Source organism: Elaeis guineensis, chromosome 3 (genome assembly GCF_000442705.2).
Source record: "Elaeis guineensis isolate ETL-2024a chromosome 3, EG11, whole genome shotgun sequence".
Classification (NCBI taxonomy): Eukaryota; Viridiplantae; Streptophyta; class Magnoliopsida; order Arecales; family Arecaceae; genus Elaeis; species Elaeis guineensis.
The window spans coordinates 114,667,964-114,689,072 of record NC_025995.2 but is presented as its reverse complement, the minus strand read 5'-3'; the positions used below and the strand labels follow the sequence as shown (position 1 = coordinate 114,689,072).

Sequence of the window (21,109 nt, the reverse complement as noted above, 5' to 3'; positions counted from 1 at the left end):
CTATCTATCTTACCAGATACCAGATACAGTTAGGAAGGTCCTGATCCTGTTCCCCAAGTAAAGATCATGTATATATATATATATATATATATATATGATATGAATTGTACTGTTTTGAGGCTGAGCTGGAGCGTAAAAATATGATAGGAGACCTTAGGGAATCTGCAATCTCCACTGCCGCTTTGACCATTTTGTAATTTTGTATGCAAGTTATTCTTTTCCATCCAAAATACTACATTTCAACTAGAGGGCAAAATTAATAATCCATTAAAAAGGTTTAGGTTGTAACGTATGACAATTACATCTCCTCCACAGAACATGTGGATGGGAAGAGAATATGTTATTCAAGAAAATTAAAATTAACTAGATGTAAATATAAGAAATGATCAATCCCAAATACAGGATGATTATGATTTGTAGAGACTTTCAGAAAGCTAAGTCTCACCTCACAGTATATCACATATTATGATTGTAATATCTGACAATCCAAATCGTTTCCTAAAAATATTAAAACATTTTATGTTACAATACCTTTCTATATTTTCAACCTCCCAATCAGTTGCATCCGGACTGAATTTTCATTCATCAATAATTGGATGTGTTTTCTTCTTCACCTAAACAATACATCATGTAAAATTTTGATACCATCCTTAAATGGCAAAGCTTCGAAGGACATCATTTTATATACATGGAAAGAAGGATGATAAGACAAGATCATCGAAATTTTTCAGCTAGTGGCATTGTAAATAGATCCAATACCTATTGAGAAATTTTTTTTTTCTATATTATGTGCATCATGTGGCTATGCATGTTGGCAATCACAATCAATAGTTTCTATAACGATGCATCAAGATATAGTTTTAATAAATAGAGGTCATAAGAGAGAGCAATTATGATTAATGATATGTATAGTCATATAGTATATGCAGTTTAAAGAATAATTTCTCCTTATTTAGGATGCCATCCGACCATTCTAGCCTAGGTTAGGTTACAGGGCATCTCCCGTTGGTGCTCCAATTTTGCGCACAATCTTCGCTGTATCCTACACCAAGATGGACGGCCCGATCTGTCCATCGAAGGCTCCATGTATTCCGGCCCCACAGCCAGAACAGGAGATCCAGGTGGATGCTGCGGGCCCAATAGCGGGAAGACAGCTACCTTGTGGCCAGGCTGGCTCCGGTGCGAGCGTGATCGGGCGTTCACGTGGGTGACCCCCCTTGGGAGCGGCAAAGCGAAGCCCAGCCTGCGGTTTCGTCGCTACGCCCCGCCATCTTTCTATAAATATAAGAACGCCTCGAAACCCTAGAAAGCGTTACGGAGAAACAAATAGTAAAGGAGGAGGACCGAGAGCAAAAGAAAGGAAGGTCAAGTGCATCGCCTGGTCTCGTGTCTTCTCTTCTCCTCTCTCTATCTAGGGTTATAGAGAGGGAGAGAGATCCAGGGTTTCCAGATCTTCTTGAACCGAAGGCGAGATATGGCTGCGATCCCTAGAGTTCCCTTTGGTTTGATGGCCGTCGCGGCCCTTATCTTCTGCATTGTCTTGCCGGCGGTCCAGGCCCAGGCTCCGGCCCCAGCGCCGACTAGCGATGGTGAGCCAAATGTCCCAAAATCTTTGTTCTTGTACCTTTTTCCTGTGATGATAAAGATTATTTTTTTCCTTCCATTTTTTCTAAGAAGGTTAAGATTTTTATGTTTCCCAGCCTTCTTTGTGGTTTTTTTTGATGTATCCTTGCCGTGTTTTTAGTATCTAAATCGTTTTGATATATGGTTGTAGTATCGGTTCTGTGAAAATTGCTTTTTTTTTGCTGGTATGAAACAATTGGAAGAATATTACTATTATTTAAGCTGTATTAGAAATTTTGGATTTTGATATGTTTTGTTAACCTCTCTGGTTCTGATTTCTTCTTCAGAATTACATTTCTTTGGCAACCAAATATTACCTTCAAAGATTGTATTGGGAATTAACGCGATGTTATTTTAAGGTGAAAAAAAAAAAATCTGTAATGAGACTATATACATAATAATGATATATTTTAGGACATTCTAGTTTATTGTTGCGACGTGTTCGACACCCTCAGTAAAGGAATGAGATCCAGTTTTTTGGTTATGATTACAATGTTGTTCTGTGTTTCTCCTTAACAGTCGGCTTTGCCTGTTTTGGTGTAGATGGTGACATAGCACCAACACAATTGTTCTAGGCTGTAGTCTTAATCTAACAATCTATATACCCTCTTCGATTTGATTTGCTCGACCATGTCGGAGTCAGCTGTGGTTTCCGACCAAAATATTTTGGATGGAGCTCGTCTTACTTTGCTTTGACTGGCGATTTCTACCTCTGAAGGATCTATTTGCACGAAAAGCAGTAGGCAAAAATTAAGCAAGGAAAAAGAAAAGAAAATTCTCCTTTTTATGAGAAAAGAAAAAAGAAAAGAAGATTTTTTTATGCTCTCTGGTTCGCTGAAGAGTTTGATGATTCGTAAAATCGGTGAATTAGGAAAATCATTTATCTGCTGGTATGATTGGATGAAAAAATATGGAATATTTCTTTCTTTTTGACATCTACTAAAAGCCCTTTTTCATATTTTTCATGTTATTATCTGAGGTAAATAGCCAGAGAAACTGGTATTCTTGTCCCATTTCAAAGAATCCAAGAAAACCAGTTGTCGGGCTTGGTTTTTTCTTCACATCAATGAATGCTTCAAAAATTGCACAACCTATCCAAACTGATGGCCGTTACGCTTTTCGCCAACTGTCCTCCATTTCCAGGGACTCGGACCATACAAGCTGTGGTCTTCAGCTGCTGTTGTATAATTACAAAGTTTCTACCTCGCTAAGTTTAAATTGATGATGTTGAATAATTTGTTTCTTTGCTGCTCCACAGGGATGTCGATCGACCAAGGAATTGCCTATGTGCTGATGCTGGTGGCCCTAGTCCTCACCTATCTTATCCATCCGTTGGATGCTTCATCCCCCTACAAGCTCTTCTAAGCCATTCCATGGACTGAATTGACGAGTTATGTGAGGAAAGGGAGAGAGCATTGTTGACCTGATTGTTCACTTTGTTTCGATATTTTGTGGTTTGGGATTTGGACATCTGGTTGTATTGTTTTACTTGCCTTTGTTTTAGCTAGATTCTTTTTTCATGCATATCTCCATCCAAATTCCTTCCATCTCCTCATCTCGTAGTTCAAGAACTCCTTATCAACTAACAACCCTGTAAATGCAACAGAAGACGTGTGCGCGCATCAATGCCTTACGGTTTGGTATCATCAGGTGTGGTTGCTGCTTGTGGGCTGAAACGTGTTTGTCTTCCATCTATAAATGCTAAATGCCTCGTGGTTCAGTATCATCCAGATATCACTGGCACTGTTGATTGCAGCTTGCCGCCTGCATATGTGACACAGATCCATCGTTTTTTAGCCATTGTGTCCGGGCTATTTAGCATTTCACCGGCGTACATAGTTAACCTGGCAGCATCAGGAGCTAACAATTCAGTATACGGAAATGCTAAATAACAGACCATCTCTCGGTTTTGAAATACTGAGATAATGTTTAAATGGTTGTTTTGAGGGTTGTAGGCCCTACTACAGGGAAATGATATGATAAAATTAAGAAAAATTGTCATTTCTGCAGGAAATGCTTTTATACTTAAACGATTTAATTTATCTTTTATTGACTTTAATCGTTTTTTCAATTGAAGCAAAGATGACGAAAACAGACATCTGTCAGACCAACTTAAGCCGATATCAAATACTACTACAATCAATTACCTAGTTTAGATTTATAAATTGGTCATCCAGTAGGGACGGCTTCCGCTGGTTTCCACAATTAAGCAATTTTACCTGTTTCTTGTTGCTGAAATTAGTGCTAGGATGCTCTATAACATTCATGGAACATCGCGGCCATCTCCAACAATGGGACCATACAAAAACAGTAAGATGATCACAGCAATTACCACTGCTATGGACACAAATACTAGTTGATCACAGCCATGCCCGCACTCACAAAGAAGCGCATGGCCCCTCCTAATTGCGCAACCCCACAGAAACCTTTTGGACCATTCCAATTCTGATTTCGGTTGTCAACCAAATACAACCCAAAATTATTCAAAACAAGGAGTATGAATGAACGCCTGTAGATGGCACGAGGTCGGTGTACACTAACAAGGCATCGATACTAAGAAACAACACATACACCTTTTAGTGCAACATCTGCAGCCCAATAACGATCTACATCAGGTGACTTTAAAGGCCTAAGACAAAGGCCCACTCATCCGCAGACCCATGTCACAAGTGCGAAATAGATGCAATCGGGTTTCACCTTTATTCCATTAGATTAGATGCCTCTGTCAACATTATATATCATGCAGTCGAAGAACATGAAAAAATGGAAATGAGAAACAGCACTACATATGAAAAAAAAAAAAGAAAAGAAAAAAAACACATTCACAAAACCACCTATAGAAATTTAAAAAAAAAAAAATCAATGCACTTTTTGTTTAAGAAAACTATTAGATGTGATCTTGACGAAGTGATGCTGAGCTTGATTGAGGTGCGTTTTTTCTCCTCAAAAATAGCTTGCAGCTTTCTGCAGGGAAAACTGCATTAACTAACATAGGTTAAGCTGTTTAAGGCTCCTCATACCTCCTCGGTCAAGATATTTGTTTTGCTAAGCCCACATTCCTTCAAAATCTTTAGCGCATCTGTCTTCATCAAGGAACAGCCCCCTTCAGGGCTGCTGGGTTAGGGAAGGTGGAGTTTCCACAGATAGCCGGCTCTTCTTCTCACACATTTGCATGCCTTCTATGTAGGGCATACTTGACAATTTCATAGAAAGATACAACAATTCCAACAGAAGGGCCTGCACGTCCAACACGCGGCCCTACACCCGTAAAAAGCCCCTTCACCCCTTCCTTCCTGCATATCATGTTTTAAGATATTGTGAAGCTCTAAGCCAAGCACTCTGATATGTTGAAATTACTGCAAATTTCACTTCAACCATGCTGATATATTTGGAATGAAGATTGTATACCATCAACCCCATCTACAATGGTCCACGTGCTAGGAAAATCCAATTTGTCATTACCATTACTCTGCAACTGCTGACATGAATAGCAATACTATAATAGCAATAGCAGTATCTTGAAAGAACCCAGTGAATGCATCACTCCCAATAAAATTCCTGCCCATTGCGAGAACCTCATCCAGGAAAAGAACCTAAATTTCTAATCTAGATTAACTAAGTTGCTTATGTTATTATGTCATGGCAACTAGTTAAATTGTGCATGGTCAGAGCATTTTTGATGCATACACAAAGCAGCATAGATCATTTTTAGTACATACCTCCAAATCTCAGCTAGTGTTCGCCTTGTGGTCATTTTCAGCACTTTTGCTGGATCCTTCTGCAATCAGCATCCCAAACTAACTACCTTAGATAACTCAAAAACTGCCAAAAATTCATTCACTAAAACTATTCAATTCAAAAAAAAAAAAATGAGACGCTGATTAAGCTGGAAAAACGTGGGATCAGGCCAAACAGTAAAACAAGAGATTGGCCAAAAATTCATTCACTAAAACTATTCAATTCAAAAAAAAAAAAATGAGACGCTGATTAAGCTGGAAAAACGTGGGATCAGGCCAAACAGTAAAACAAGAGATTGATTCTGATCTGTGAAGTTGCAAATTAATAATTTGTTGACTGGGTCAGTTTTGTTGAAAACCATAAATCCTGATGCAACACATGCTTTGTGATAGAAGAATGATATAACATTGTGTCAGTTATGTTCTGAGTACAGGAACTTACCTCTATCTGACGTCGTGTTTTTGCTACATCGAGAGGACACGTAGCAGCAGCAGCAAAACTACCTGCAACAAAACCTGCTGAGAAGTTGGCCCCTATAACACTAGCTGCATTCCCTTCCTCGCCAACTAGGCCAAGTAAGCTTCTTCTTATCTGCATCAAAAGCACTCCAGAACATAACAATGAACCATGTCATGCTGCTATGCAGATTTTCATCCTTGGTATCTATAAATTCTACAAAGATAAATAAAGTAGCACCACCGCGACAATGCATATGATAGTGAAAGCGCACCGGTTCAAGAGTTGACCAGCAAATAGCAGAAAAAGGAACATCACGGGCAAGTTGTGCTCCCACACCCGTCCAAAGCACACAATAACCTTGCACTGATTATTTTGTTTCATAAGTTCATCGATAACATAATTTTAAGATGACATCTTTCATATGAACTGAAAATGGAGAAGAAAATATCATCAAACAACAATGAATTTGCCAAAAAAAAAAACCTGCATTGACTTGATATTTCTGATACCATGGCAAAGGGAGAATTGCTTATACTTATTAGGGAAAGGTGGAGCCAAGCTCGCATCTTCCTTTCTAACAGTATCCTGGAGGTATCTTAACAATAACTGCAAGGTAGAAAGATGGAACATACAGTTCTCAATGTAATTTGTACTTCTGTGTGGTGAAAGGACGCCAAGTAAAGTTCTCCACATCCCTAGTGGCCTTGCTCCAGTTCGAGATTCTTTAAATGCCTGCTAAGAAGAACAGGTTTGTAGATCCTCTAATAAGAAAGAATCATGGTAGAAAGGAATGTTATTAGTTTAAAGAGATAATAGACATGAAAATCATGACTCTGCACCAGCAACAAAATCACTAGTTTCATGTTAAAATTCAAAATAGAACCTTCGCCAAGAAATGGAAAGACTGTCTTAGACCTTTTGATAGATTCAGATCATGAGAACAAATTGGAAGATTATTAGTGCAAGTTGCTCTGAGATGTGTGTGCGTGCGCAGGGGGTGGGGGGGTGTGGAAAACAGACCCGAAAGGGGTCGAGACTCTGAAATCCATCCACCTGCGGGGAGAGAAGAAGAAAGAGAAAAGAAAGAAAGGAAGGAAAAAGTGAAAGGAAAAAGAGAAGAAACATGAACGAAAGAAAAAAAGAAAGGAAGAGAGAAGAAAAGAAAAGAACAAAAGAAGGAAGAAAGGAAAGAGAAAGAAGAGGAAAAAGGGAAAAAGTAAGGAAAGGAAGAGATAAGAAAAGAAAGGAAGAAAAATGAAACAAAGAAAGGTAAAGGAAAAAGAAAGAAAAGAAGGAAAGAAAGAAAAAAGAAAGAACTAAAAGAAGGGAAGAGAGATGGAGGACATTTGGGACAAGACAGCATGGTGTCCCATTTCATGAAGAAACTAGAACACCTCCATCTCACAGGATTTAAAACCTTGATCAGAACTTAATTGCATTTTTCTCTTGAAACCAAGAAGTTGCATTGACTTGTAGATCACACAAATTGAAAGAAAATGGACAGCCAATTAAAGTGGACCAAATCAAGATATGAAATAGCTGACACAAGATATGTCCGTCTAAAACATAACCCTGAGCTGATGAGGGGTATATGCTAGACAGGAAGTCTATAACTTGAGGGCAATCTCAAATCTGTCGACTGTATCATAAGGCTATCTAGTGAAAGACATGGATTAGGTAGATTAAGATCTCCACTAGTTTTCAAAGGTTGTTCAGCATTGCATGGGAACACTGATGGGAGGGGATCGGGTCCTGATTTCATAAGGAACTTGTTGATGACAAGTGAATTTTTCATTCCCTTATTTGGCTGCAATTGGGGTCGTAAATGTGGAGATTAAGCAAGATTCAAGGAGAAATGCTAATAGGAAATATTCAGTCAAATCTTTCAGTGGCCTTGAAATTTTCACGTGGCCAACAACTTCAACAGCAATGTCAGTCTATATAAACTTAAAAGGAAAAGCACACATTAAGATTAGGATTTAGGAGTATATGTTCTCCCCTAGTTCAGGATGACATTACATGTAGCTTTAAGAAGATGTTTTCTGCCAAAGGTTGACACTCGTCTTGCCTGACGGGAAAATGATGTTTCTATCTAGTGAACAAATGACACCAAATGTCAGTTTTTTTTGTTTAATTCACCATGATCTTGCAATTTTTTATTTTTATTTTTTTAAAAAAGAAATATCATGGCTTATATTCATCATGGGAATATATTCACCATTAGATGCACATAATATTTATATATCCTGTGTTAAAAGGTCATACTGTTATCCATCTTTTAAAGTTAAATAGACCAAATAGCAGCTTCCTTCCCCTCCTCTCTTTTAAATCCCTATCCCTACCTCTCATTTATTTCTTGCTCCCTTTACCTGCCTAAGTAGGCTGCTGATTTAAAGCCTTCTTTTTTCTCTATTACATGCTGTGTATTAGTAATAAAACAATTTAATAAGTAGGATCTCTTTTCAATGTACGCAATGATTTAAACTACTCCATAACATGTTTTATAGACCAAACAATTTGTTTAGAGTTGGGACTTCTAGCAGTCCAGGCCACCCAAGCCAAGCTTGGCCTGGACTGGTCCAAGACTGCTCAGAGGCCTATCTCTGGGCCCAAACTAGCGTACAAGAGTGAGGCCCAAGTCCATCCAAAGGAAGTGAAAGGGGAGGGAGGCAGAGGGAGAGAGCAACAAATGTTTGTAGCTACTTTCAATAGGTGAAGATGGTAGCTAGCACTTACCAAAAAAAGTTGGTAGTTAGTACCCGTGGGCCACCAATGGCAAGATCTAGCTTGGGTCGGAAGCAATAACTATCATTCGTGGTCAAATCTGGTACATGGGCCAAAACTGAATACTAGCATCCAGTTTCAGCACAAGGCATGATCTGGGGCGAGAGAAGCATGGTATGGTTGTTGTTGTAGCTCATGATTAAGATTAAAATGGATGGGAGATTAGAAATTTGGCGAAATCTCGAAGGAGGCAATTAGTAGAAAGATATCAAGAAAAAAAGAAACAGCCCACACAGAACATAGGGTTCTAGGAGAGAGAATTTGGTGGGCACTGAAATAGAAAGGTGTGCATAAAATATACATGGAAATCATTAAGGACATGAATACTGAAGCAATGACAAGAATCAGCAATGGTGGGGAGACAAGTGAATTTTCCGTTGCAAAGGCTTGTATGAAGAGTTGCCACAAAGTTCATATCTCCATGATTGCTGTGATATAGATTTCATGGTGCACAGAATTTAGTTTGTAATTGACGAAATGAGGATGCAGCAATGTTGGAATTATAAAGAAATATTATAGAGTAATCACCCAGAAATTAAAATGAAAAACAGCATGAATGCAATTTCCATGGAAACAAAAGTAAAATGGAGGCCAGGAAAAGAATTGATGTACACCAGGCACAACAGTGCAATTGGTTTCATCATATATAATCTATCATACGACAAAATGGTTAGATAAATGAAGACGTTTAGAATTAGAATTGGATGAATGAATTAAAGAGGTGCTTCTAGAGTGTTATATGATGAACATGTTCCTTGATCACTCAAGCAAAGACATATCATAATGGCAGTTACGATACCTAATTTTTATATGGTTTAGAATTTTCGACAATAAAGAGTATCCAAGTAAATAAGATGAGCTATGAGAATGTCCAGATGGATGTGTGATGAAACTAGGAATGAGAAGAGGACAAGAATGTCAAAGAAAGTATAGGAGTTATATTGACTGGCAATCAAGTAATGAAAAAACAACTAATATTGTATGGCTGTGCTAAAAAATTATGATGAGGAATTGATTAACATGCTATGGGTGTGCAGACCAAAAACATGAGGCCCCAAAATGGGATATTTGATCCATATTAAAGGTGAAGATATAGAGAACCCTAGGTAAATGAAAGTTGTGAGAAAAGATTTGAGAAAACATACAAGCAGAGAGGTAGCCAAAAATAAGAATGATAGGCGAATAAGGATGACAAAAACTGAGCCCAAATATTTTGGACGGTGCTTCATCATGTTACCCCCAATATGTTGGAAATAAGGGGCTTAAGCATGTAAAATAAGAATGTTAAGTAAGAGCAGTCATAAAACTATAAGTTATAGATCTAAGATTGACAACATCAGATGATACCTAGAAGTTCCACAAGGCTAAACATGGCATTTATTCATCAAACACAAAGCGTGCTAGTAGCAACATGGGCACAAGTTATATTGAATAAGGAAGAAAGATATCTATACAAAGCAGCACAGATTGTAAGAACATATGAAAAGGGTAAAGATTTCATTATAATATAAATCAATAGGCCAAAAAAGGAGGATCCCTATAGCTCCATAAGACAGATAAGCTTGTTGTTTAACCTTCAAGACAGATATGTCATATGAGCATCATAACTATTTAACCACAATAGAAGCAATGTCATTATGTTTCTTTTTGACTTTGTCTTAGTTCTGCCCAAGACGAACACAGCTTATTCCAAAACTTGTCATCTTGCTCCTTTGTTAGCTCCTTGCAAGTCTATGGGAACTTTGGAGGGTTGCCAAAGTACAACAATATGGCAGATCTCCATGTCAGCAAAAGCAGTGTTTTTAGACCGCATGGCAGGCCCTTTTGCCTACATTTACCTAAGCCGATTATTTAGTACCATTTCTTAGAGGGATAACCAGCTCCACTTCGATGAAAAAAGACTTAGATGATGAGAGACAACCGCACCTACATCTCTCAAATCTTAAACAGAAGTTTGAACCCATCAAGAGTTTCTTAACCGCAAAGACAAAATAATAGGGTTCACCAGCATCCATGGTATTGTGATGTGGGTTTTGAGGGTTTTGGTTGGGAAGTGTGGATGCTGGTTACAAGGGCTCTATGCCAAGGTTTGCATCCATGTATCAGGCAATTCATATTAGATGCATTGCCTCCAAACACAAAATTCATGCCCTGAAATGCTGCAACTAGCACTTGGCCTGAAGAAACCTGCATTTAAAGTGAATTATAGTCTGACATGTCAAAGGGCCTCAAACTCAAGGATGCCACACAAGGAGACAGGGAGGGTTCCAAAGCAAATTTAACGAATTAAATTTAATTATTGGCCAACTAAAACCCCTTATTTAAGATAAGAGGATGTAGCATGAATAAGCATATTATAGGCAATCATTAGGCTACTTGATATTAAAAACATGGTTCATTACAATGAAATTAGCTAAATTCAATTTTTATAATCCTAGCTCAAATTCCTCCAAAAGCTAATGTTGGGGGAAAAGATCATGCCATAAAGTGCTTGCTAATAAAATGAGTTGCTTTACTGGGAGTTGCAAGAAAGGATGTCAAAACATTTGGGAAGAAAAGACATGAGGTCACCCTAAATAGGATACTCTGCAATGATGATTCACAAAGCCAATCACAAATAGTTAGGCCAAGGCTTGATGGTTATGCTTTTAATTACGATGCATAGTATTTTACTATACCCGTCCTCAATTTTAGTCATAATTTTAGGCACTCAAAATGATGATTTCAGAGGCACAACAACAGCCTGCTATATTATGTTATCCATGAAGTTGTATGCATAGAGATTATGTTGTTTCTCTTGTTGCATTTGCCGAAGTTTAGCATTGCTAGTAAACTTGCTCCACTTAGTGCAAGGAGAGTTTTCATTTCTGGCTGGAATAAAAGCAAGTACACCCTATATGCTTTCCTTCCTAATGAAGAAAATACTCTTTTACAATCCAAGGTGTAAGACAAACAAGCAAGAAAAATCAGCACTGAAAACTTGTGGAACCTTTTCAAGTAAGACCTTCAAGAAAGTAAGATTTGAAGGACAAACAGAAGGATGTCACCCTCTAAGTTTTCAACAGCATATGCTAAAGTACATAAAACTACCAAGCATCAATTATGCAAAATTGGCTAGTTAATGTAAGCTTTAAGAAATCCTCCATCAGGGAAAGAATTTGCAAACATGTGAAAGGTACCTGCATGCGTGTCCTTGCCAGCTCAATGGGAGAACAAGCTAGGCATGCTAGCGAGCGTGAAATCGAGCCAGCAACTAGGGGAGCATAAGGTGTTAAGTTAGGACAACTGTGGATTGTAAACTCTTCAATCCAGTTGCGCAATATATCATAACATGGCAAATATATCCCCACCTGTTAGCAGATCAGGAAAGAATATGAAAAAAGACTTGTATAGTTGTATCCACAGCATTAAGACAAGATATATAGTTAAACAGGCATAGTCGCATGTGGTAACCCCAAAATAAAGCTGTTTTGAAAAGTAAACACTTCCAGAAACCAAATAAGATATCTATTCGTTCAACATATACTCAAAAAGATCCTGGATATGGTAGCATGCAAAGTTCCATCATCTAAAAGCTTTGAAAATCATTCTACCGGTTGATGCACATGGTGACCAGAGAGTTTATCCTTGTAATTGCAGTAAACTGTACTGAAACAAGCAAGATTCAAAAACAAACCAGGAAAAAAAAAATGAATATGGCTGCAAATATATAACAGGAACTGAACTGCTTTACTAGGTTATATAGAAAAAAGTCTTTTAAATTAATATGTTTTGAGAACTTCAGCATAAATAATTACCCTTGAGATGGCTAATCACCACCAAGAACAGGAAAAGGGACAACGGCAGAAAAATACAGAGCAGATAATTCTACCTATATGTTCTAAATATAATAATTTTGTAATACCAAGGAAACACTGTTATGTATATACAATAATGTAAACATGTTGTAGTATCCATTATTGTGGTGTCATTGTTAAGTAGATTTAGTACAAACATAATGTCTGATGAATAGACGTTTACTTGGAACTGGGGAAGAAAGACCAGAGGATGGGGTGGGGGTGGTCAAGTATTTTGTCTAATCAAGGTAACACTGTTATGCATCTATTGCTGATATAATATACTGTATTATCCATTTTTATGACATCATTATTAAGTATCTTCATAAAACAAAACCAATCATGGATACCATGATGGTATCTAATTTATACAAATAAAACATCATTTTCTATGACGAGACACTGTTAGAGAAAAGAGAAATCACTAAGCTTGATGTGGATGGACACACATGCCTAGCAGGATGCATAGAAGGTCACGTAAAGTTATGCAGGATTCAGAAGCCTGACGGACAAAACCAAAGAGAACAAAATCCTGACTCAAGCATCTTTCCAAATATGGGACATATAAGTCAGAAGCCAAAGCCATTAGAAAATTGCAATGCTAATTTATCAAACATAACTTGTGCATTGGTACAAATCATGGTTCATTGAACCGGGCCGAACCACCCGGTTCACTTCGTATCAAGCCAAACTGGTGTTGGGCCAGGTCGATTCAGTCCTATTCTTCGCAACCATCCCTAAACTATCCGTACTAAGATGTACCGCCCCTGTACCATACCGAACCGGAGTGTAACGACCTGTATTGAGATTAAAATTAGAGAAAAATTATTTGACTTGATCTACTAAACTAGACCGAACCGCCAGATTCACCCGGTATCAAGCTGAACCGGCTGCTGAATGGTACGATTCCCAGTACCGATTCTACAAATGTTGGTATAGATACATATTAGAAAACTTGAGAAATATACATAATAATGAAATTAATTTAATGCAGCATAACAACTAGTGTTCTGCAGTTTTTGCTAAAAGATATTCCTGAGAAAATCTTTCCTCTATCCAAACTTCAATATATGTGTGTGTGTGTGTGTGTGTGTGTGTGTGTGGTAAGTATGCGGATATTAATACTAAGCATGCATGACAATAGATGAGCATGTAAAAGAAGATGATATAGGATCCCCTAGTAGTGCATCATAAAGAAACAAAATATAACAGTAAGGGAATGGGGTTCATGTTGTAACATTCTAAGATAAGAGACTTTGGGGTGGGGGGGATGTCTCTTTTCTTATGATGGAAGCGGATGATCATAGATTGAAAGACACAAGGACTATGAAAGTTTACGGTCTTTACAAATGAAAGGATTATCATAATAATTTTCTCAACAAGCAATGCAGGAATGATCTCAAGCTCCTGCAAAGTGGTGGATAATAAGATGGTGATGATAAAGATCTTGATAAGAGCAAAAAGAGAGGTTTGGGACAGGGAACAAGTATTCTCTTGTATCAGAATAGTAACATGTGGATATGGTTATGCATAACAAAGAGGAAGGATAGAAGAGATAGCATGGCAGCGCACAATTTGTCTTCAGTTTTCTTTTACAGAAACTGGAAGTTGCAGCAAAAGCCAACTTTGCTTACGCATACATAGGACATGGAAAATCCCTTCTTGTTAGAAAAGAACATTGTGGTGCTAAATATTCCTTGATCATACATAGGCATGTAACATTTTCATAAGTGAAGATGAAAAAAATGCTTTCTTAAGAGTGAGAAGAACATCAAACTATGAGACGCTAAGCAGTGCAGGCAGTATGCCACAGTCCTGTTCCTCATTCTTAGCTGCAGACCTGACCCCAATATTTGACTAGAAAATGACTCATGGCCAAATCCACCAAATGCATGATTTAGCTCTCAATGGAACTCCAGACCTTGGATCAGCTATCTTTCTCTAAATATTATAATCAGTGATTTAGGCACCAAATAAATTCAAACACACTTTCTTGGGGCATTCAGCTGGTGTTGCTAAATCATTTCAAAGCGAAAAAAGCTATTTTGGTCTTTTGGGTGTTTGTATCTCAAGAGAACAACTCAACAACATTAGTCAATAGATAAAGCTCCTTTCTTTTCCAACTTATGGAATGTCCTTACACTTTCAATGGTCACTTTCCACAACCTTTACAGATGCACATGTTAGCTCATATACCATATCTAACATTCTAGACTCCTATGAGAACTCTGTTATATTGCTCATTCACCTCCTCAAATTTCGAATCCAGCAAAGCCTTTCCTGATGTAGAAAAGTTTAAATCCATGATCCTACACCATTAAACCATCTTCCCTCTAGTTTTGCCTGCTCTTTTGCAGTTCAGAAAATGACATCTGTTTCTGGCTCTCTCCCACCCTTCCACAAGAAAATTTGGAGGATGAGCTCAATTGTCATGTATGTGAAACTGTAGTAATAGATAAGTAAAGTTAATACATGTGTAAAGTAACAGAAGTTTAGACAACAGGCCTCTATCAGCGTAATCATGCATACAGGAGTTAAAAATTTGTTTTTCTCATTATGCATGGTTACTACCTATTAAGTCAGTCAAAAATTTATAAAAGCAACTGGACAGATTGGGAGGGTCTTTCAGTGGCTATCCTTTCATTGGGTTCTAGAAGGGAACTCCACGACAGTAATAAACTGGATTCAGAAAATTTCAAATGACTGGGTAAGGAATTCTCTTCCAGCTGATCTTCTTTACCTTTGCTCATTGCTGGAACATTTTTAGGCCCAACATGTGTTTAGAGAATGGAATGCAGCAGCAGATTGGCTAGCTTCACAACATCAGTCCATTTCACTTGACAGCTTCTCTATTCTGCCTCCAAATTTGGTTTCTATTTTGCAAGGAGATTCCTGGGGAGGACCTTATATTAGGGAATTTTGATTGCTCTTGTAGTTTGCTTGGTTCTTCTCTTGTTCTGTTGCTTTTGTTTGATGGTCTTCTCAGCATGTTTTTTTTGTAAATTCTACCCAAAAAAAAAGAAAACACTAGCATCTATCTGGATTTAGGAAGTAGATATCCTCATCCTCTGCATCAATGATACATCAAATATACTGACATATAGAACCTTTAACACAGACTTGTGGTCCAAAATCCTTAAAATTTTGCAGTAGAAAAGGGGGAAAACTTCAGGATATTATAATGTATGCACACAAATGTTTCTTAAGTACCAGCATTTCTTAAGTCAAATGAATTCAAAATGAAAAGCTATGCAATTACTCAGAATCAGAAAGAGGAATTTACGGTTGGCACAGCCAAAGCTAGGCTTGCATTTGTACCTCTCCACAATCTAGCAAATCCTTCCTGTAAAAGTTTCCCAATTGATTGATGTGAAACATACAAGAACTGCATGATTATATATAACTTTGTTCAAAAATATAACCAAAGAGACTTGCACCTAAAGCCCATTAAAGGAAAAAACAAAAGATATTTCATGCAACTAGCTAAGACTACAAAATACAAATAGCCTGACTTACCTGTCTGACGACCTTGTAGAATACATCCAGTGTTCCCCTGTAATGAAAACAATCGGGAGGACAAACTGATCCTGAACCATGGATTCCCCCTGGGTTGCATGATGGGTAACACCTAATCTGAACAAAATATTTCAAAACTTGGTTTCAATTAAACTATATGCCTCAGAGGAAAGGCACGACCTGTAGGTCTAATTGAAAGGTGAAAAACAGATCAGGCAGTAAATGTAAATAGACAATTTGAAAAAGCATCAAAAAGTGCAATGACAAATAAGTGGCATGCAAGCACAGCACAGACATAATGGCCAAGTTATTATTTACAGAAAGGTTCCACGTGATAGCAGTGAAATACTAATAATAGCAAAAATGAAGCTGATAACATTTCCAAACAGCATAAAAGATTTCATACAAAATGTCTATAGTTTCAAACAAGGACCATTCATGAGCATTGAACAACTTTCTTAGAATATTGGGGGACAGGACATTTTCAACAAAGTAACTTTGTCAAAAATAATAACAGAAGCATATTTTAAAACCTCAACAAAGGGGATGGGAGGTAAGAGGGTATGTATTGGTGTTCCTTGTTTTGCCAGTAAATCCTAAAGCCACCACAATTTATGCATCAACAACTATGGACATAGTCCAAATCATTATGTTTTTGTTCCTAATTTAAAAACTTGAAATTACATTTTCCTTGTTAACTCGTCACCAATAAATCTTTGAAACTACTCTATTACATATACAAATGGAAAAAAAACAAAATCAATTCAGCACATTAATTTAGCCAAGGGATAACATACGGCTTACAGCATGTTGTTGTGAAAGGTCATATGGCAATCCAGCTGCTTGTGCCTGCAATCTTGTCTGTAACAAAGAGGCAAGTAATCCATCAGAATCCAGCAGAAACATTACATCTATAGAGTATACTCGAAGCATAAAATCTTATATTCAATGAATTGTAAGAACAAAACAAGAAATAGAAGAGAATATACGACTTGCAACACTTATTTATCACAAAACGACCCTGATATGGCAGTCAAATAAATGAGACTCCATAAATATTCCTGCAAAAATGCAAGATCTAGTAATTTACTAATTAGCCTCTTGAAAAAAAAGAAAAGGTTCCATTCCATATACCTACTAGCAAGATCCTGTGTTCTGGAAGCTAAATAAATAGTAATAGAAAAACAAAATACTACTCTTCTGAGGCTCCCCATGGTGCACGGTTGGATCCTTAAAAGTTACTGTAGAAAGCTCAAGGACCATGCAGCCAGAAATTTGTTTTAATACAAATGCATTTGGTTGCATGCAGTTGCAGATCTGAAAAATAGAGCAAAATCTTTAAACCTGACTTCAGTATAATCTATTTAATTAAAGAATTTATTCTTAGATTCTATTTACTGAGAAATTGCTTTTGGCAAGTAGCATGTTTTAAGAAATTCTATTTCCTGAGAAATTGTTAAATTGTTTCTATAATAATTACCCACCCCACACACCTCTTTCCCCAGTTTAACTACCAGTTCCGATGAATACAAACACAACTGTTTCATACATCCATATAAATTAATTATCATGAGCATCGCCACCATGGACCTCATTGTTGACTCTGAACATCTCATCTTGTAATAAATATCCTGATAAACACTGCTCACAAGAAGAGGGTCAGACCCAACCACAATCCAACAACCACCAGCTTCATCATCATCACAACAATCTGGGTAGTGGTAAACATATTTTTCTTTTCGTTTCATTTTTCCAGAGCTTTGACAGAATTTCAATTCAAGTTTTTGTAAAGGCCTGTAATTCGAAGGGTTATCATATGGATCTTTACGGTCTTTGCAAGGCACGATGATGTATAAAACTATGGACAATAAAAGAACACCCGGATATCCCAACAAGCATACCTCATAAACATCAACGTATCGAGTAACACAATCTACGTTTTGGATGTTTCAAGATTCAAGAATATTAAATTAGCAATCAAGATGTCTTAAAACAAAGAATTCATCAAGAAGATAAAACTTTTTCAACAAGAAAATCTCGATCCCTGTGAACTGTCACGAGAATAAGTACTTTACGACAATAAGCACATCGCAAGTAGAGATCGATTGGCTCTATGATAAGACGTAGCAAGTGAAGCAATCCACGTCGTCAAAGATTCAAGAACTTTTCTTTGTATCTCAGAAAAAGGATCCAAGAATGCAAAATTATTGGTGATTGTGTGCACAAGAACTTTAAAAATAAGATGCAAGAAGATAAAGCTTATAAAAGAAGAAAATGGTAATTATGAGAACTCAAGTAACATGTGGGATACCTTAGCGACATCAAGAGGATTCACGAGGATCGCGGAGAGGACGGCAGCTCCAGCAGCAGAGAATGCTCGCTCGCCGAAGCCCAGGTCGATGTCGGAGGACGACCAGCGGTGAGTGGACAAAGAGGAAGAGGAGGAAGACGAAGCCTCGGAAATCGACATGTTCGCCGCTTCATCAACTGCTTCACAGTACCAAGCTGATCAAAGAAATCAAAGAAGAAAGAAAGAAAGGGCTTACGTTTCGAACCAGAAAGCAAAGAAGGGGAATGAGACGAGTAAGGGAACCCTCACACTCGGCATACGAATAAATATGTTGGTGCGGCTGGGAATATTTTTCTCCGCTTTCTCTGAAGGCGCTGCGAGGGAATATTTTGTTGTTATTTGAGAGCCCAGCTAATCCTTTGGGAGTCGTGGAATGATCTGGGAGAAGGATGGGAGCGAAGGTGGGCGCGGCTAATGGTGACACGACTTTCGTGTTGGACCTACCAAACTTTTGGTATAAAAGGGGGAGGGAGGAGGAAGGAAAGAATCCAAGATTAATGACGCCTCTTCTTCTCGGGACCCAAGGTGGTTTGTTCTTTCTGGGAGTAACGAATGCCGGTCAAATTTGCTTTGAGATAGGGGGGAAGGGAAGGCAAAGCGAGAGGAGATGAACTGTGATCTTGGATGAAGACACCATCCATTCACACAGGAGGCACCGTCTTGAGAGTCGGATAACCAAGTGATGGGGGAGTTAGCTCTCTAACGCGATTCTATGAGAACCATCCTGATCCGACTCCTATTGCGGGGCGTACATGCCATCGCATCCATAGACCAACTGACAAAGACAACCATAATAGGAGCGTGGCAGACGGTCCGGCACTTGCATCGAGGCCTACTGCTTTAGAAGGCTCGATTAAGGGATAACCGTCGTTAAAAAGCGCACGCGTTCACGATACAATTTGTTTCTTTCTTTCTTTCTTTCTTTCTTTTTTTGGTAGAAACGTTCACGATACATTCAGAGAGTTGTAACATTGTATGTTTCACTCTGACAAATTCTCGTTTATGCTTTAACTTATAAAATGCATTAGTAATCGTTACAAAATATCTAACAAACGTAAGATCATCAGTGTTGCGACATACCAACCGACCTCTTTCACGTCGACTCACCCTTAGGTCTGTCCGACCGACGCCTGACTCTACTGACCGCACCGACCAACGACTGCCGACACCGTCCGACCGAAGGTATGTCGGTCAGGCAGACCCGTTCCGTTCCCGACTAGCCGAACGGTGGAGCCCGACTCTACCGACTCCCACCATGCGCCAGACCAACCGATGGTGTCCCCGGATCTTCGCCCAACGTCCCGCAACCAAATGCCGACGTACGGTCGGTCGGCTCTCTCAAATACCGTACGACTGCTGTGGGCCACTGTCCTGACAAGGATGTACGGCGTAGCCACCCTGGGGCATTGTCTTGCCAAGAACATAGATTAATCCCAGCGATGTGACAGCCCACGGTGATTTGACAGTCCACAACGACTCTGACAGCCTCCGACGATTTGACAACTTCCCCAGTTGTCTGCGCTATTAATGGCGGCACCACGCCGCGCTCCACTATAAAATGGAGAAGGCAATAGTGCTGCAGATGTTCTTTCGAAGCCTCTGGACTCACTTTCTCTCTCTCTCTAACTTTCTCGCTGAGTCCCCATGATTCTTTTCTAATGTTGACTAGTTTCCTCTCTGACTTGACCGTCGGAGGGTCCCCACCGGAGACATCTCCGGTCAGTGTGGACTTCTCTTGCAGGTGCTCATTCTCGACGACCAGACGGCGAGAGGATTGGTCGCAACAGGTTTGGCGCGCCAGGTAGGGGAGGATCACGACCTCCACAGAGCTTGAAAAAATCCTTTCGAGATGACAAGAACCAAGGCTCAGTGATCGAGGGCCACTGGATCGGCGAGGCACTCTTCCCGTCGGAAAGAGACCTCTCCTCCACCCTCCATGGCGGAGCCCAGCTCTCCGCATCCTGTGGTGACCACGGAGGCGCAAATCGTGGCGATTGTGCGGCAGATGACTGTACTGACGGATGCAGTCAAGAGCCTTCAACAACAACCAACCCGGTTGCCGCACTCGCCGGTGGGGCAACCGACGGCGCACCCGATGCCGTCCAGGAGCAGCCGCCGATGCCCGCATCGGTCTCCGTCTCCTCCTCAGGAGCAGCCATCACAGCACTCCCACCGAGAGGAGGAGAGGCGGCCACGGCGTGACACCCACCAGTCTCGACGACCCTCTCCTTCCCAGTTGGAACGAGCAAGGAAGGAGAAGCGACCGCGGACACCGTCCGCCTCCCCCTCAGATTCGTCGGGAGACTCGACCCCCGGGGTCTCCCAGCACCGACGAGCCGACGACTACGAACGTAGGTTCGAAGAAATCGACCGTCGGCTTGCCCAGCTCCAGGTGGACGGACAGAAGTCTTCGAACGACGTCGACTTCCAGACCGCCCAACCTCTCTCCCGACTCATCCTCGACGAGCCAATCTCTAGTCGGTTCAAGATACCTCATGTGGAGCCCTACGACGGCTCCACCGACCCAGTTGACCATCTGGTGAGCTACAAGGCTCTCATGACGATCCAGGGGGCAACCGATGCCCTTCTCTGCATCGACTCCCCCGCCACACTCCGCAAGGCCGCTAGGGCCTGGTACTCCGGCCTCCACTTAGGAAGCATCCACTCCTTCGGACAGCTCGAACATGCTTTCGTGGCCCATTTCAGCACCAGTCGGAAGCCACCACGAACCTCGGACAGTCTTTTTTCCCTCAAGCAGGAAGAAAATGAGATGCTCCAACACTTCGTGACGCGATTCAACGCA

General features: G+C 39.6%; 2 protein-coding genes across 12 annotated transcripts; one reads left to right on the top strand and one right to left on the bottom strand.

The window, feature by feature from the left end:
- The first annotated feature begins 1,289 nt into the window (after positions 1 to 1,289).
- Positions 1,290 to 3,147, top strand: LOC105040737 (arabinogalactan protein 41). Its single transcript, XM_019849448.3, has 2 exons — positions 1,290 to 1,589; positions 2,882 to 3,147. Exons 1-2 carry the CDS (start codon positions 1,475 to 1,477, stop codon positions 2,986 to 2,988), a joined length of 222 nt encoding a protein of 73 aa, XP_019705007.1. The 5' UTR covers positions 1,290 to 1,474; the 3' UTR covers positions 2,989 to 3,147.
- On the bottom strand, positions 2,740 to 18,858 carry LOC105040738 (mitochondrial carrier protein MTM1). 11 transcript variants are annotated; one of them, XM_010917401.4, is made up of 11 exons: positions 18,503 to 18,738; positions 18,268 to 18,443; positions 16,761 to 16,817; positions 15,957 to 16,073; positions 15,724 to 15,825; positions 11,784 to 11,954; positions 6,453 to 6,555; positions 6,092 to 6,183; positions 5,803 to 5,952; positions 5,343 to 5,401; positions 2,740 to 3,467 (listed from the first exon to the last, which is right to left on the bottom strand). In XM_010917401.4, exons 2-11 carry the CDS (start codon positions 18,424 to 18,426, stop codon positions 3,347 to 3,349), a joined length of 1,131 nt encoding a protein of 376 aa, XP_010915703.1. In that variant the 5' UTR covers positions 18,427 to 18,443; positions 18,503 to 18,738; the 3' UTR covers positions 2,740 to 3,346. The 11 variants fall into 11 exon arrangements, with proteins under 11 accessions (XP_010915703.1, XP_010915699.1, XP_010915700.1 ...); XM_010917397.4 differs by lacking the exon at positions 2,740 to 3,467 and adding an exon at positions 4,292 to 4,916 and having other exon boundaries at positions 18,268 to 18,461; positions 18,556 to 18,858; XM_010917398.4 differs by lacking the exon at positions 2,740 to 3,467 and adding an exon at positions 4,292 to 4,916 and having other exon boundaries at positions 18,512 to 18,719.
- Between the last annotated feature and the right edge of the window lie 2,251 nt (positions 18,859 to 21,109).

What these genes read in the sequence shown, in the direction of transcription:
- LOC105040737 (XM_019849448.3), top strand. Translation starts at nt 1,475, where the DNA reads ATGGCTGCGATCCCTAGAGTTCCCTTTGGTTTGATGGCCGTCGCGGCC. An exon ending in CCCAGCGCCGACTAGCGATG is followed by an intron (nt 1,590 to 2,881) that starts GTGAGCCAAATG and finishes GCTGCTCCACAG; the next exon opens with GGATGTCGATCGACCAAGGA.
- LOC105040738 (XM_010917397.4), bottom strand. Translation starts at nt 18,426, where the DNA reads ATGTCGATTTCCGAGGCTTCGTCTTCCTCCTCTTCCTCTTTGTCCACT. An exon ending in TAGCTTTGGCTGTGCCAACC is followed by an intron (nt 11,955 to 15,723) that starts GTAAATTCCTCT and finishes ATCTGCTAACAG; the next exon opens with GTGGGGATATATTTGCCATG. An exon ending in ACACTAGCTGAGATTTGGAG is followed by an intron (nt 4,917 to 5,342) that starts GTATGTACTAAA and finishes CATGATATGCAG; the next exon opens with GAAGGAAGGGGTGAAGGGGC.